The 14,524-nt window shown below is 40.0% G+C and overlaps 1 protein-coding gene across 2 annotated transcripts in view; it reads right to left on the bottom strand.

Annotated features, from left to right (window-relative positions):
- Positions 1-14,524, bottom strand: part of CENPQ (centromere protein Q) — a 25,583-nt gene extending 11,059 nt beyond the window's left edge. For both annotated transcript variants that reach the window (XM_088831115.1, XM_055406799.2), the window contains exons 1-5: positions 14,399-14,524; positions 8,250-8,389; positions 7,414-7,468; positions 6,247-6,373; positions 2,569-2,637 (exon numbers count right to left, since the gene is read on the bottom strand). In XM_088831115.1, the coding sequence (XP_088687241.1) occupies positions 2,569-2,637; positions 6,247-6,373; positions 7,414-7,468; positions 8,250-8,351 (353 nt within the window). In that variant the 5' untranslated portion in view covers positions 8,352-8,389; positions 14,399-14,524. The remainder of the gene's footprint in view (positions 1-2,568; positions 2,638-6,246; positions 6,374-7,413; positions 7,469-8,249; positions 8,390-14,398) is intronic.

Raw genomic sequence — 14,524 nt, 5'->3', positions numbered from 1 at the left:
TAAGTCAGAATTCCCCAAAATATGTTCCTCTAGAAACTGTAGTGGCTAATTTTTATTGACTAGCATCTCTATTGTTTCATGACAAGGAAAATCTTATATGATTCAATCTATATCAATCATAACAGCTCTTGCCACAAAATCAGTACAACGAGAGGCAAATCACCCAAGTCAATCAGAACCCATCACCCAGAATATTCTAACTGAAGCTAAGAGGCTAAGAGCTTTCTTTTGCTTCTTCACAAGGCTTAAAAGATAAACAAGAAGCTATCTATATATACAGTTCTAATCTACTGAGGGCAACTTGTCTAAAAGAATGAAGACAACATGCAGACAGAAGCAGAGACGAGACTAATTATAAAATAAAGAGTTCCTGTGGTAAACTTGGAAGATGCTGGGTTGGGAAAATCCCCTGGAGAAGGAAATGGCAACCCACTCCAGTATTCTTGTCTGGGAAATCCCATGGACAGAGAGGCCTGGCGGGCTACAGTGTATAGGGTCTCAAGAGTTGGACATGACTTAGTGACTAAACCTCTACCACCAGGTTAAACAAAATGAAACAGATTTATTTACTGTGGGATTTTAATATGTTAATATATCAGAAAACATAATTCTCTATCACTTTTATTCACAAAGTATCTCTAAGCACAAGTGTTTCAACTATATTTGGAGACATGCTGTGCTGTGCCTAGTTGCCAGTCATGTCCGACTCTTAGTGACCTCGTGGACTGTAGCCCCTGCCAGGCTCCTCTGTCCATGGGGATTCTCCAGGCAAGAATACTGGAGTGGGTTGTCATGCCCTCCTCCAGGGGATCTTCCCAACTCAGGGCTAGAACTGGGGTCTCCTGCACTGTAGGTGGATTCTTTACCAGCTGAGCTACCAGGGAAGCCGACAGAAATGTTGCGAGAGGAAAATTTGTTCAGATTCTAATTAGAATCAATTTGGTAAGGCTACACTCTGTCACATCAGTAGAAGGGAAAGTATCTTGAGTATCGCTACTTTGGGAACTAAAGAAAGTGAGCTGTGAAAGCAAAAATGAGGAAATAATAAGCAGTCTTTGAAATATGTATCTCCATGGCTGCTGTATTGTGAAAACAATAGGTTATCTGTTGAACAGAATTTAATCTTTTCTGATGATCCAGTGTGATCGCTGTGAAGAATAGCTATTACATACTAAAATATTCTCATTCATACACACCAAACATGGCTACCTGCCCCATATTAAAAAGATCATAAATAGCTATACTTTATTTTTACTGCACTTTTATTATGTATTATCTACTAAAGTTTTAGTCACTCCTTCTTTACTAACAGGTTGTCATTCCTGTAAACAGTTTACAAGTTCACTACTAGTTGTCTTTCTTTAATCTCTTCAACCTGTCTCCACAAACTCTCACACCCATCCACTCCATCCCATCTTACCCTTTCTATTTTCTTACTATTAATACCATTGAGAATTATATTTAAAAAAGCAGTATTTGTGCTCACACTTCCCAAGAATAAAGTACTAGGTCACAAACATTTCCAGGCAAACCTGAGGAAACTAAGATGCAGAACATTCTTCTATAAAAAGAAAGCTGGAAGTAGGTGCTTTTGATTTTCAGATTCTTTATAAATTCTCTTAAGTTTAACTTACTTCAAAACCCCATGCAGCAGCAGCTTAGGGCAGATAGTAGGAAGAAAGAAGTCACTGAAAATTATTGGCAGTGGTGACTTTAAAGAACACTTGGGGGCTTCCCTGGTGGCTCAGTAGTAAAGAATCTGCCTGACAATGCTGGAGAGGCAGGTTTGATCCTGATGGGGAAGATTCCCCACGTGCCTTGGGGCAACTCAGCTCCTGTGCCACAACTATTGAGAATGTGCTCTACAGCCTGGGAGCTGCAGCTACTAAAGCCTGTGTGCCCTAGAGCATGAGCTCTGCAACAAGGGAAGCCACCACAATGAGAAGCCCATGTCCTGTAGCTAGAGAGTAGCCCCCACTGGCCATGGCTAGAGAAAAGCCCACACAGCAACGAAGACCCAGCACAGCATAGCCATAAATAAATAAACAAAATTACTTAAACAAAACAAAAAACACTTGAAAAGAAACCTCCATCTGTGACCTGCCAGAAATAAAGAGCAATAGTATCCAGGAAAATTATACTTGTTACAGATGATGTTATATAATATGAAGTGAGGAGAAAACAGGGCAAAAGGGTAAGTTCAAATGAGAGCGGTGAACTGTTAACATGCAATTGTTCAAAACAAACTTGAGCGGTGTTACAGCTGACAATTTTTTTTCAAACCTCAACACAGAAAAGTGAACTTTGGAAGTAGGCTCTTTGATTTTGAGATTCTTTAGAAATTCTCTTAAATTTAACTTACTTCAGAATTCCATGCGGCAGCAGCTTAGAGTAGAATACATATTCCCAAAACATTCATCTTCTTAAAATGACAACAACAACAAAAGAATGAATACCCCAAATAAAAAACTTTTATATTCCATAAATATCTGTTCTGGTAACACAAGAACAGACTGGACTTTTACCAATTATGTTTCAACTGTTTTTTTAATTGTGTAACTATATTACCTTGCCTTTAGGAAATTCAGATGATATTGAATTTGTTCATTTTCTCTAATACTGTTACTCAGAATTGATCTAGAAAAGAAAAAAAGAGGGATTGAATACATATTAGTTTGAAACATCACTAATATAATCTGTTTACTTTTTCTAATTTCTTTCAAGTGCCCCTTCTTACTAACCAGAAAGAATCAATCACTTTATTTTATGTCAAGGATATTTAAAGTAGAGGAATAATCTAAGTGAACTAAGATGGACTGGAATGGGTGAATTTAACTCAGATAACCATTATATCTACTACTGTGGGCAGGAATCCCTTAGAAGAAATGGAGTAGCCATCATGGTCAACAAAAGAGTCTGAAATGCAGTACTTGGATGCAATCTCAAAAACGACAGAATGATCTTTGTTCGTTTCCAAGGCAAACCATTCAGTATCACGGTAATCCAAGTCTATGACCTGACCAGTAATTCTGAAGAAGCTGAAGTTGAACAGTTCTATGAAGACCTAAAAGACCTTCTAGAACTAACACCTAAAAAAAATGTCCTTTTCATTATAGGGGACTGGAATGCAAAAGTAGGAAGTCAAGAAACACCTGGTGTAAAAGGTAAATTTGGCCTTGGAATACAGAATGAAGCAGGGCAAAGGCTAATAAAGTTCTGCCAAGAGAACGCACTGGTCATAGCAAACACCCTCTTCCAACAACACAAGAGAAGACTCTACATATGGACAATACCAGATGGTCGACACCGAAATCAGATTGATTATATTCTTTGCAGCCAAAAATGGAGAAGCTCTATACAGTCAGCAAAAACAAGACCAGGAGCTGACTGTGGCTCAGATCATGAACTCCTTATTGCGAAATTCAGACTTAAATTGAAGAAAGTAGGGAAAACCACTAGACCATTCAGGTATGACCTAAATCAAATCCCTTATGACTATACAGTGGAAGTGAGAAATAGATTTAAGGGACTAGATTTGATAGATAGAGTGCCTGATGAACTATGGATGGAGGTTCATGACATTGTACAGGAGACAAGAATCAAGATCATCCCCAAGAAAAAGAAATGCAAAGAAGCAAAATGGCTGTCTGAGGAGGCCTTACAAAAAGTGACAAGAAGGGAAGCGAAAAGCAAAGGAGAAAAGGAAAGATATTCCCATTTGAACGCAGAGTTCCAAAGAATAGCAAGGAAGAGATAAGAAAGCCTTCCTCAAGTGATCAATGCAAAGAAATAGAAGACAACAATACAATGGGAAAGACTAGAGATCTCTTCAAGAAAATTAAAGATGCCAAGGGAATATTTCCTGCAAAGATGGGCTCAATAAAGGACAGAAATGGTATGGACATAACAGAAGCAGAAGATATTAAGAAGAGGTGGCAAGAATACACAGAAGAACTGTAAAAAAAAAAAGATCTTCACGACCAAGAAAATCATGATGGTGTGATGACTCACCTAGAGCCAGACATCCTGGAATGTGAAGTCAAGTGGGCCTTAGAAAGCATCACTACAAACAAAGCTAGTGGAGGTGATGTAATACCAGTTGAGCTATTTCAAATCCTGAAAGATGATGCTGTGAAAGTGCTGCACTCAATATGCCAGCAAATTTGGAAAACTCAGCAGTGGCCACAGGACTGGAAAAGGTCAGTTTTCATTCCAATCCCAAAGAAAGGCAATGCCAAAGAATGCTCAAACAACCGCACAATTGCATTCATCTCACACACTAGTAAAGTAATGCTTAAAATTCTCTAAGCCAGGCTTCAGCAATACGTGAACCGTGAACTTCCAGATGTTCAAGCTGGCTGTAGAAAAGGCAGAGGAACCAGAGATCAAATTGACAACATCCGATGGATCATAGAAAAAGCAAGAGAGTTCCAGAAAAACATCTGCCTCTGCTTTATTGACTATGCCAAAGCCTTTCACTGTGTGGATGACAATAAATTGTGGAAAATTCTGAAAGAGATGGGAATGCCAGACCACCTGACCGGCCTCTTGAGAAACCTGCATGCAGGTCAGAAAGCAACAGTTAGAACTGGACATGGAACAACAGACTGGTTCCAAGTAAGAAAAGGAGTATGTCAAGGCTGTATACTGTCATCTGCTTATTTAACTTCTATGCAGAGAACATCATCGGAGAAGGCAATGGCAAGCCACTCCAGTACTGTTGCCTAGAAAATCCCATGGATGGAGGAGCCTGGTAGGCTGCAGTCCGTGGGGTTGCTGAGGGTCAGACACGGCTGAGCAACTTCACTTTCACACATTGGAGAAGGAAATGGCAACCCACTCCTGTGTTCTTGCCTGGAGAATCCCAGGGACGGGGGAGCCTGGTGGGCTTCCATCTATGGGGTCACACAGAGTCGGACATGACTGAAGTGACTTAGCAGCAGCAGTAGCACCAGCAGCAGAGAACATCATAAGAAACGCTGGGTTGGAGGAAGCACAAGCTGGAATCAAGATTGCTGGGAGAAATATCAATAACCTCAGATATGCAGATGATACCACCCTTATGGCAGAAAGGAAGAAGAACTAAAGAGCCTCTTGATGAAAGTGAAAGAGGAGAGTGAAAAAGTTAGCTTAAAGTTCAACATTCAGAAAACTAAGATCATGGCATCCAGTCCCATCACTTCATGGCAAACAGATGGGGCAACAGTGGAAACAGTGGCTGACTTTATTTTTCTGGGCTCCAAAATCACTGCAGATGGTGATTGCAGCCATGAAATTAAAGGATGCTTACTCTTTGGAAGGAAAGTTATGACCAACCTAGGCAGCATATTAAAAAGCAGAGACATTACTTTGCCAACAAAGGTCCATCTAGTCAAGGCTATGGTTTTTCCCGTGGTCATGTATGGATGTGAGTTGGACTATAAAGAAAGCTGAGAGCCGAAGAATCGATGCTTTTGAACTGTGGTGTTGGAGAAGACTCTTGAGAGTGCCTTGGACTGCAAGTAGATACAACCAGTCCATCCTAAAGGAGATCAGTCCTGGGTGTTCATTGGAAAGACTGATGTTGAAGCTGAAACTGCAATACTTTGACTACCTGATGCGAAGAGCTGACTCATTTGAAAAGACCCTGATGCTGGGAAAGATTGAGGGCAGGAGGAGATTGGGACGACAGAGGATGAGATGGTTGGATGGCATCACCGACTCAATGGACATGGGTTTGGGTGGACTCCGGGAGTTGGTGATGGACAGGGAGGCCTGGCATGCTGCGGTTCACGGGGTTGCAAAGAGTTGGACACGACTGAGTGACTGAACTGAACTGAAAAATCTAAGTTCTTTTTTCACATTATATCATTGTAACCAATTTATAAGCCTCTTCTCATTGATTTCAGCACCTTGATGGCTGAGTCCTATCTCTGTATTCCTTCCCTGCTTCCATATAAAGTATCAATTTGAGCAAACTTCTTCCTAAAGTATCCCTCTTGACAGAAAAACGTTATAAGTTTACAGAGAGCAGATTAGGCCATGTAGATTTCATTTTTATTTCAGTGATAAAATTCTAAGTTTCTGACATTAATAATGGCTTTTTTTAACTGAAGGCTAAAGCCATCAAAAGACATTAAAAAAACCTTCTTGCGAAAGAGAAAAACATTATCACCATAAAATAGACAAAAATATTTAAAAGGATACTGTTTGTAGGAAACATAAGTAGAAATGAAAACAGTGAAATGGAGAAAATTTCATACTCACATTACTACCGATTCCATCATAGTTTGCAAATGTTCTCTGCTACTCTTTGAAAGAGGTTGCCAGGTTTTTCTCTTGTTGGATGCTATCTTTACCTGTTTGAGAGTAGTATGCTTTGTTTGTCTTGTCTCTGGTCAAAGAAGAGACTATGGTTAATCTAGAAATATGTATATTTTTATTTATAAAATCATTCGAGGACAAATTTATCTAAAAAGAGCTAATAGAATTATGAAAACCACAATACTATAAAGCTGTATTAGCTGTTTAATTTCTTTTTTTATTGCAGTCATAAAATGCCAGGTGTTGAATATGAATATGTTGTTATTGTGTTAACTTAACTACTATTAATTGATATTGCAGACACAAAAGCAAGACAATTTTAAGTGAAGAACCAAGCTGCAATTATTAGGATTCAGCATAAAAGTTTGGTTCTCAGAAATGACCTGAATTAAAGGACTTCTTGAGAAGACTAGGAAAATTACGTTGGACGGCAACTGGAACAAAGGCAATTAACCAAACCAAGAACAGATACCGAGTGTCTGGTAGGTTACTGACATTGTTCTCCTTATAATAAATAAACAAAGGAGATGCACTACTGGCTTACATGAAAATTTATTTTGGAGAGAAGGGAGATTAAATAATTATAGTTACAGGTATACAAAGCATTACAAAAGAAAAAGCACTGTTCATTATGTAAGTATAAAACCAGATGACCTAACCTGTTTCTGGGTGAGGAGGTAGAAAATACTTCCATGATGAAGTGATATTTAAGTAAAGATGATCACTCCAAACTAATTTACTCCAGACAAACTTAGCTCCAATCTAATCTAAACAGTGGTAGCAGAACAGGGTATTTGTCTCAAAGAGAAATCAGTAGGTGTATCTCTATATCACAAATCAGAATAAGTCAGAGTGTTGTATACTTTGAATTTCTCTAGTTCCTTTCAGTTTAGAAACCCACACAGTATTTTGCTAGTGGTGGTAAGTAAAATTTCAACTGACCTAGGTATCTGACTAACCAGCACTTCGTATTCGTGCAAAAAGGAGAATGCTACCATTTATTACCATGTTTTGCTTATGCAGAATTCATAAACAAGATGCTGAGAACTTTTTTATAAATAGATATAGCTTGAGAAAGATATGGTGAAACAAAACATAGACAAGAAATACCTTCAGAAGACAGATGTTTTGGATGATTTTTATTTTTTTTCACTGTGTTTCTAACCTAGAGAAAAAAACACACAAACATGCACACGCAATTAAGCACTAGATAAAAAGATACTGCTTTTGCAATTGATTTGTCATGTATGTTGGAGTGAATTAATAAACCTTCTGGAAAGATGAAAAAAAGTATATTGCTACTTCTGCAGCAAAAGATGTGTATTTATCACAAGTGGAGGATACACTAAAGCAACTCCCAAACAATGGTGATAATGTATAACAGAATTTCACATGGTACTAAAGAATGTTTTAAAGAAATCATTACTCATTTGCCTGTGAAATAGTGTTAAATACTTTTCCTGCAAAACAAAAAATATAGGCATTACCTAATACAGAAAAAAAAATGCTGATTATTTCCTTTATAAGAGAGGCACAAAATTATGGCAGGAAGAAGCTAATTCCCCTCCGACTAATTTTTCTCTATGTTAATAAAAGTCTCTTCCACTAACTGACAGATTCTCTTGTCTTTTAATATACGAATGCCATATTCACTTTATTATGCTTTATTACCAGTATTGCCATTTGAATACCTTATCTATGTCCCATAGCATCTTCCCTAAAGAATTCTCAGATTAATATTTTAGAAAAGTAAAAAATCTTTATCTGCAAGTTTTTATAAATCATGTTGCAGTAGCTCCCACATAACCATATATATGGAATATAAATTACTATAATTTGTAGTAAAGCTGACCTTTAGTCTTCACATACTCCTTTATACAGAACAGATGAACATTTTTACCAGAGTCCTGAATGACAAATTCTTTGAATGAGTCCTGAATGATTACCTTTTTCTCTGATAATTCTGCTTCTTCATCATCAATTTTTCTTTTTGGATTTCTTTTTAAGTGTTGAGACTTTTTCTTGGAAGCATTTGCTTTGCTAGACATCTTGATTTAAACAGAACAACTGGAACAGTTTTTCAAATCTGTAAAGATGAAAAGGACACAGAAAAATGCTTAAGATTTGTTTTATTACAAATAATTTGTTAAAAGGACTACCTATAAGTGTTCTAAGTTTGCCTTTAAATAATCAGGAAGTTTTGCGATAGTATTGTGTGTTTTTAAAGCATTTAAACATATTTTAAAATAAATAATGTTGGTTCTCATTAAAGATGTCTAATTCAATTTCATTAAAAAATTTCTACCATTTGTATGGCCTTAAAAAGTCATATAAAACCACTTTCACATTTCTTACTTTATATTCCCCCATACAGAAATGTTATCTCCATGCTTAAATCCAAGAAAAGGGAAAATAAAGTGCTGAATTGTTTTTTTCTGGTCACAGATAATGTCAACTCAGAGTAACATTCAGGTCTTCTTATTTAAGGCTTAATGGATTCATCATTCTATGTGACTCAGCACACACACAGACAGATTTATGCCAAAGATGGGAGGAGATAACTTTTAGGATTATACCATGAGTCTACACTGTAGAAATTTCATATGATAAAACCTCTTAAGGATTTAAACTATAATTCTTGCTAGGTTGCAAGAATTATAACAAAGATTCTTCGCACCAAACTCATCTCTGCTAAAAGAAACAGAGGAATAAAATATTCATTTCTGCATTAGACCATAAGGAGTAGACAGTTTAGAGTCAGGTACCTGTTAGGAACAGTATGTGGATATGTACACACCCCCCTTAAATATGTGTGGTGTGTACATTACATACACACACAGACACACAATTAGATATACAGATAAATCAGTCACCATTTCTTTTCTAAAAATTCAAAGTTAATTACATTAATAGTTATATATGTAGATTTCAGTTCAGTTCAGTTCAGTTCAGTCGCTCAGTCGTGTCCGACTCTCCGCGACCCCATGAATCACAGCACGCCAGGCCTCCCTGTCCATCACCAACTCCCGGAGTACACTCAAATTCATGTCCACAGAGTCGGTGATGCCATACAGCCATCTCATTCTCCTCCGTCCCCTTCTCCTCCCGCCCCCAACCTTTCCCAGCATCAGAGTCTTTTCCAGTGAGTCAACTCGTCGCATGAGGTGGCCAAAGTATTGCAGTTTCAGCTTTAGCATCAGTCCCTCCAATGAACATCCAGGATTGATCTCCTTTAGAATGGACTGGTTGGATCTCCTTGCAGTATAAGGGACTCTCAAGAGTTTTCTCCAACACCACAGTTTAAAAGCATCGATTCTTCGGCGATCAGCTTTCTTCGACAGACAAAGTAGGTACTCTGAATAAACCTATTCCCTCAAATTTTAAAAGGAAAAGTTCAAGCTTTCCCCCCACCCCAAAAATGGTGGGTAGAATCAACTGAAAGATCATGAACTATACTTAGGGACTACACGTCAAATCAATTACAAAACACAGTTGTTGTTCAGTTGCTCAGTCCTGTCCGACTCTTTGCAACCCCATGGACTGCAGAACGCCTGGCTTCCCGGTTCTTCACCATCTCCTGGAGCTTGCTGAAAGTCACGTCCATTGAGTTGGTGATGCCATCCAAGCATCTCGTCCTCTGTTGCGCCCTTCTCCTGCCTTCAATCTTTCCCAGTATCAGGGTCTTATACAGTGAGTCAACTCTTTGCATCAAGTGACCAAAGTATTGGAGCTTCAGACTCAGCATCAGTCCCTCCAATGAATATTCAGGATTGATATCCTTTAGGATTGACTAGTTTGATCTCCCTGCAGTCCAAGGGACTCTCAAGAGTCTTCTACAACACCACAGTTCAAAAGCATCAACACTTCGGCACTCAGCCTTCTTTATGGTCCAACTCTCACATTCACAAAATGCAGTGCAAACTAAAGTACACTTTACTCTGCTCTTGAACAATGCTATACCAGTCTCCTCTGCTTCATTCTTGAAATGTCTAATTCTCTTAACTGAACACTCATGCCCTTTACTTCCCCTACTTAGAAACCAATCCATATGACAGCTTTGCTTGTGGACCTCTCTAGGAAAGGCTGCCATGTCCAGGAGTTCAGGCTGTTCACTGGAAAAAAGCATCCAGGTGAAGGAACTATTGAGGGCTAAGATTTACTCCTCATTCCATTCAGGAGACTAAAAATGGTACAAATTCCTTCTCACTCCTGTTATTGAGAGGTGAAGTCTATGTCCCCTTGTCTTAAATCTCATAGACTCTGCAGCAGTTTATGTGGTAGAATATGGTGGAAATGATTCTGTATTAGTTTCCTGGCCAAATATGAACAGATTAGTAGCTGCTACTACCCCTTGCTTGGAATATTTGCTCTTGAAACCCAGCTAACACTCTATGAGGAAAGTCAACATGGAGAGGAACTGAGGACGTAGCCAAAAGCTCCAGCTGAATTTCCAACCAATAACTAGCATCAACTTGCCAGCCTCGTGCATATACCTGAGCCAACAGGCTGCAGCTGATACTGCATGGAAAAGTCATCAATCAACGCTACCAGCTGTTTCCAATGGAGAAGGCAATGGCAACCTACTCTAGTACTCTTGCCTGGAAAATCCCATGGAAGGAGGAGCCTGGTAGGCTGCAGTCCATGGGGTTGTAAAGAGTCGGACACGATTGAGCAACTTCACTTTCGCTTTTCACTTTCATGCATTGGAGAAGGAAATGGCAACCCACTCCAGTGTTCTTGCCTGGAGAACCCCAGGGATGGCAGAGCCTGGTGGGCTACCATCTATGGGGTCGCACAGAGTCGGACACAACTGAAGCGACCTAGCAGCAGCAGCTGTTTCCAATTCCAAATTCAAGAAGAAAATAAGTGATTTGTTTTTAAATTAAAAAATAAAAACCCTTAAATAATACCGACCTCATAATACCCAGACTCTTTACCGTGACATTTGCAGTCCTCAACAATCTAGCCTTGCCAAGCTTTCCGTATTTCTCTCCCACGACTCCTCAAATGAATCTCCCTCACCAGCTAGACTTGATTTTCTGAACACACTGTGAATAATGTATTAGTTCTACCTGAGCTTCACTCTTCTGTCTGTGCCCACCCTCCTCAGATTGTGAGCCATCTGCTTCTGAAAACCTTCCTAACCACTTTCCCTCAATGCTCTCTAAAAGTCTGTGGGCTCTTATGGTCTCTCTCATTTGGCACTTATTTATAGTTTGGGTTTGTTAATCATTTTTCTTGATATTCTTTATTCAATAACATGTAATTCAGTGCTACGCCAAATTTGATTCACATACTGTTACAGTCTTTTAAAGTACAGAAATTAAAAATATTCATTTAGAAACTTTTATAGCAACTTGACAACAATTTTAAGTATGTTAGGTCTGGTCAAAAAATAACTGGCTTTATTATTTTTTTAATTTAATTTTTCTGGTAATTCATTTAAAAAGAGACTTCTTAAGATAAGTTTTAGAGAAATTAAGCAGAATTTGAATACAAAATTTGAATATATCCACCCCACCTTCCCTACTATCAATATCCCTTACCAGAGCAGTGCATTTACTACAATCCATGAACCTACAATGACACATCACATCACCCAAAATTTATGGCTTACGCCGAGGTTCTCCCTTGTATGTTTCATGGATTTGACTAGTAATTTTTTTAAATTTTATTTTACAAAAGTAGCAGTTGTGGTGACTGATTAAAAATTAAAGCAACAATAACAACAAAATTGGTCCTTTACCACAGACCATCTGAAAAGCTCTATTTTCATTGATACATACTTGAAGCAATAAGCCATACAGCAAAGAAACTAAAGAGCTTCCTGATGAGGATAAAAGAGGAGAGTGAAAAAGTTGGTTTGAAACTCAACATACAAAAAACTAAGATCATGGCTTCTAGTCCCATCACTTTATGGCAAACAGAGGGGAAAAAATGGAAGCAGTGACAGATTTTATTTTCTTGGGCTCCAAAATCACTGAGGATGATCTTTCCTGCCACGACATTAAAAGATGCTTGCTCCTTGGAAGAAAAGCTATGATAAACCTACACAGCCTATTAAAAAGCAGACATCACTTTGCTGACAAAGGTCCGTGCAGTCAAGCTATGTTTTTTCTGGTAGTCACAAGGTTGAGCACTGAAGAACTGATGCTTTTGAACTGTGGTGTTGAAGAAGACGTTTGAGAGTCCCTTGAACTGCAAGGAGATCCAACCAGTCAATGCTAAAGAAAATCAACCCTAATATTCATTGGAAGGACTGACGCTGAAGTTAAAGCTCCAGTACTTTGGCAACCTAATGTGAAGAGCTGATTCATTGGAAAAGACCCTGATGCTGGGCAAGACTGAAGGCAAAAGAAGAAGGGGGAGGCAGAGGATGAGATGGTTGGATAGCATCACTGACTCAACAGACAGGAATTTGAGCAAACTCCAGGAGATAGGGAAGGACAGGGGAGCCTGGTGTGCTGCAGTCCCTGGGGTATTAAAGAGTCGGATGGACACGACTTAGTGACTGAGTAACAACCACAAGTGGTAGTAGGCAGACACAGATATGAAAACTGTTCCCGTGCATAGTCAGTTACACACTGTGCAACAAATGCTGCTGCTAAGTCGCTTCAGTCGTGTCCGACTCTGTGTGACCCCACAGACGGCAGCCCACCAGGCTCCCCCGTCCCTGGGATTCTCCAGGCAAGAACACTGGAGTGGGTTGCCATTTCCTTCTCCAATGTGTGAAAGTGAAAAGTGAAAGTGAAGTCGCTCAGTCGTGTCTGACTCGCGACCCCATGGACTGCAGCCTACCAGGCTCCTCCGTCCATGGAATTTTCTAGGCAAGAGTACTGGAGTGGCTTGCCATTGCCTGTTAGACGAGTGCATATCTCAAACTCGTTCGTGCATGGGGAGATATACGGTACTCAGAGAAAAAAGTAGTATATGAATTACATTTTGAAATATTTAGCCAGAAGAAAGGGAAGTAAAGTATCTGAGAGGAGAAAAGGCCCATTGGCAGGACAGCTGAAAAGAAGTCAGTCTGTTCAGGGAAAATTTAGAGAGGCTTTGACATGTGCAGAAGCAACGGGCAGAAGACAGACCCGAACTGCGGTTTGCGGCCAGACTACATACTGCAGTAAAGAATGTACTCTTTACCCTGTAGAAAACAGGGAAGCATTCTAGGTTGTCTTGTTTTTCTTTGTCAGCTTGCTGAAACTCGTGGAAACCACCAATCTAAATCTCTATGTGGGTACAATAAGTGAACACGACGTCTGCCAAAACTTATAAATACGCAATGTTTCAGTTCAGTCGCTCAGTCGTGTCCGACTCTCCGCGACCGCATGAATCACAGCACGCCAGGCCTCCCTGTCCATCACCAACTCCCGGAGTTCACCCAAACTCATGTCCACAGAGCCGGTGATGCCATCCAGCCATTTCATTCTCTGTCGTCCCCTTCTCCTCCCGCCCACAACCTTTCCCAGCATCAGAGTTTTTTCCAGTGAGTTAACTCGTCGCATGAGGTGGCCAAAGTATTGGAGCTTCAGCTTCAGCATTAGACCTTCCAATGAACACCCAGGATTGATCTCCTTTAGGATGGACTGGTTGGATCTCCTTGCAGTCCAAGGGACTCTCAAGAGTCTTCTCCAACACCACAGTTCAAAAGCATCAATTCTTTGGCAATTAGCTTTCTTCACAGTCCAACTCTCACATCCATACATGACCACGGGAAAAACCATAGCCTGATGCCTAGCGGTAGCGACGCTGCCAACCCGCAGTTTCCTTAAGGTTCAAAGGCACTCATCACTAACGCTGCACTTCGCTCCACGACTGACTGCGGGAAAGAGTTAGGAAGCATGACGAAGATGAGGATGATTCGGGGAAGGGAGGGAGGAAACATGCGTGGCTTCACTCCCTCTTGGCGAATCAAACAGTGCTTTGTTTATCCCGGGCTGCGAAAGGCAAATCTGTTCGGATCTCCCACCCTCCTGGGAGAAAACTACCTGAAACTCCTCAAACACAAGCCGCCAAGTCTGCCACAAACGTGTTGGCTGAAAAACTCATCCGCCAAACTGGAGCCACCGGCGAGCGAAGCACTCTCACTACTCACCAAAAACTGATCCTTGAATCCTTTCAGGAGCTGCGCTCAGAGCTCTTCGCGCCCAAACCATCCCAAACTGCGGAGGCCCGGAAGTAAGCACAGAGAAACCGGAAACGCCTATGGGGAGTGGCGGGC

Source organism: Moschus berezovskii, chromosome 23 (genome assembly GCF_049115385.1).
Source record: "Moschus berezovskii isolate FMDL1 chromosome 23, NW_MosBer_1.0, whole genome shotgun sequence".
Classification (NCBI taxonomy): Eukaryota; Metazoa; Chordata; class Mammalia; order Artiodactyla; family Moschidae; genus Moschus; species Moschus berezovskii.
This window is presented reverse-complemented; position numbering and strand designations above follow the sequence as displayed.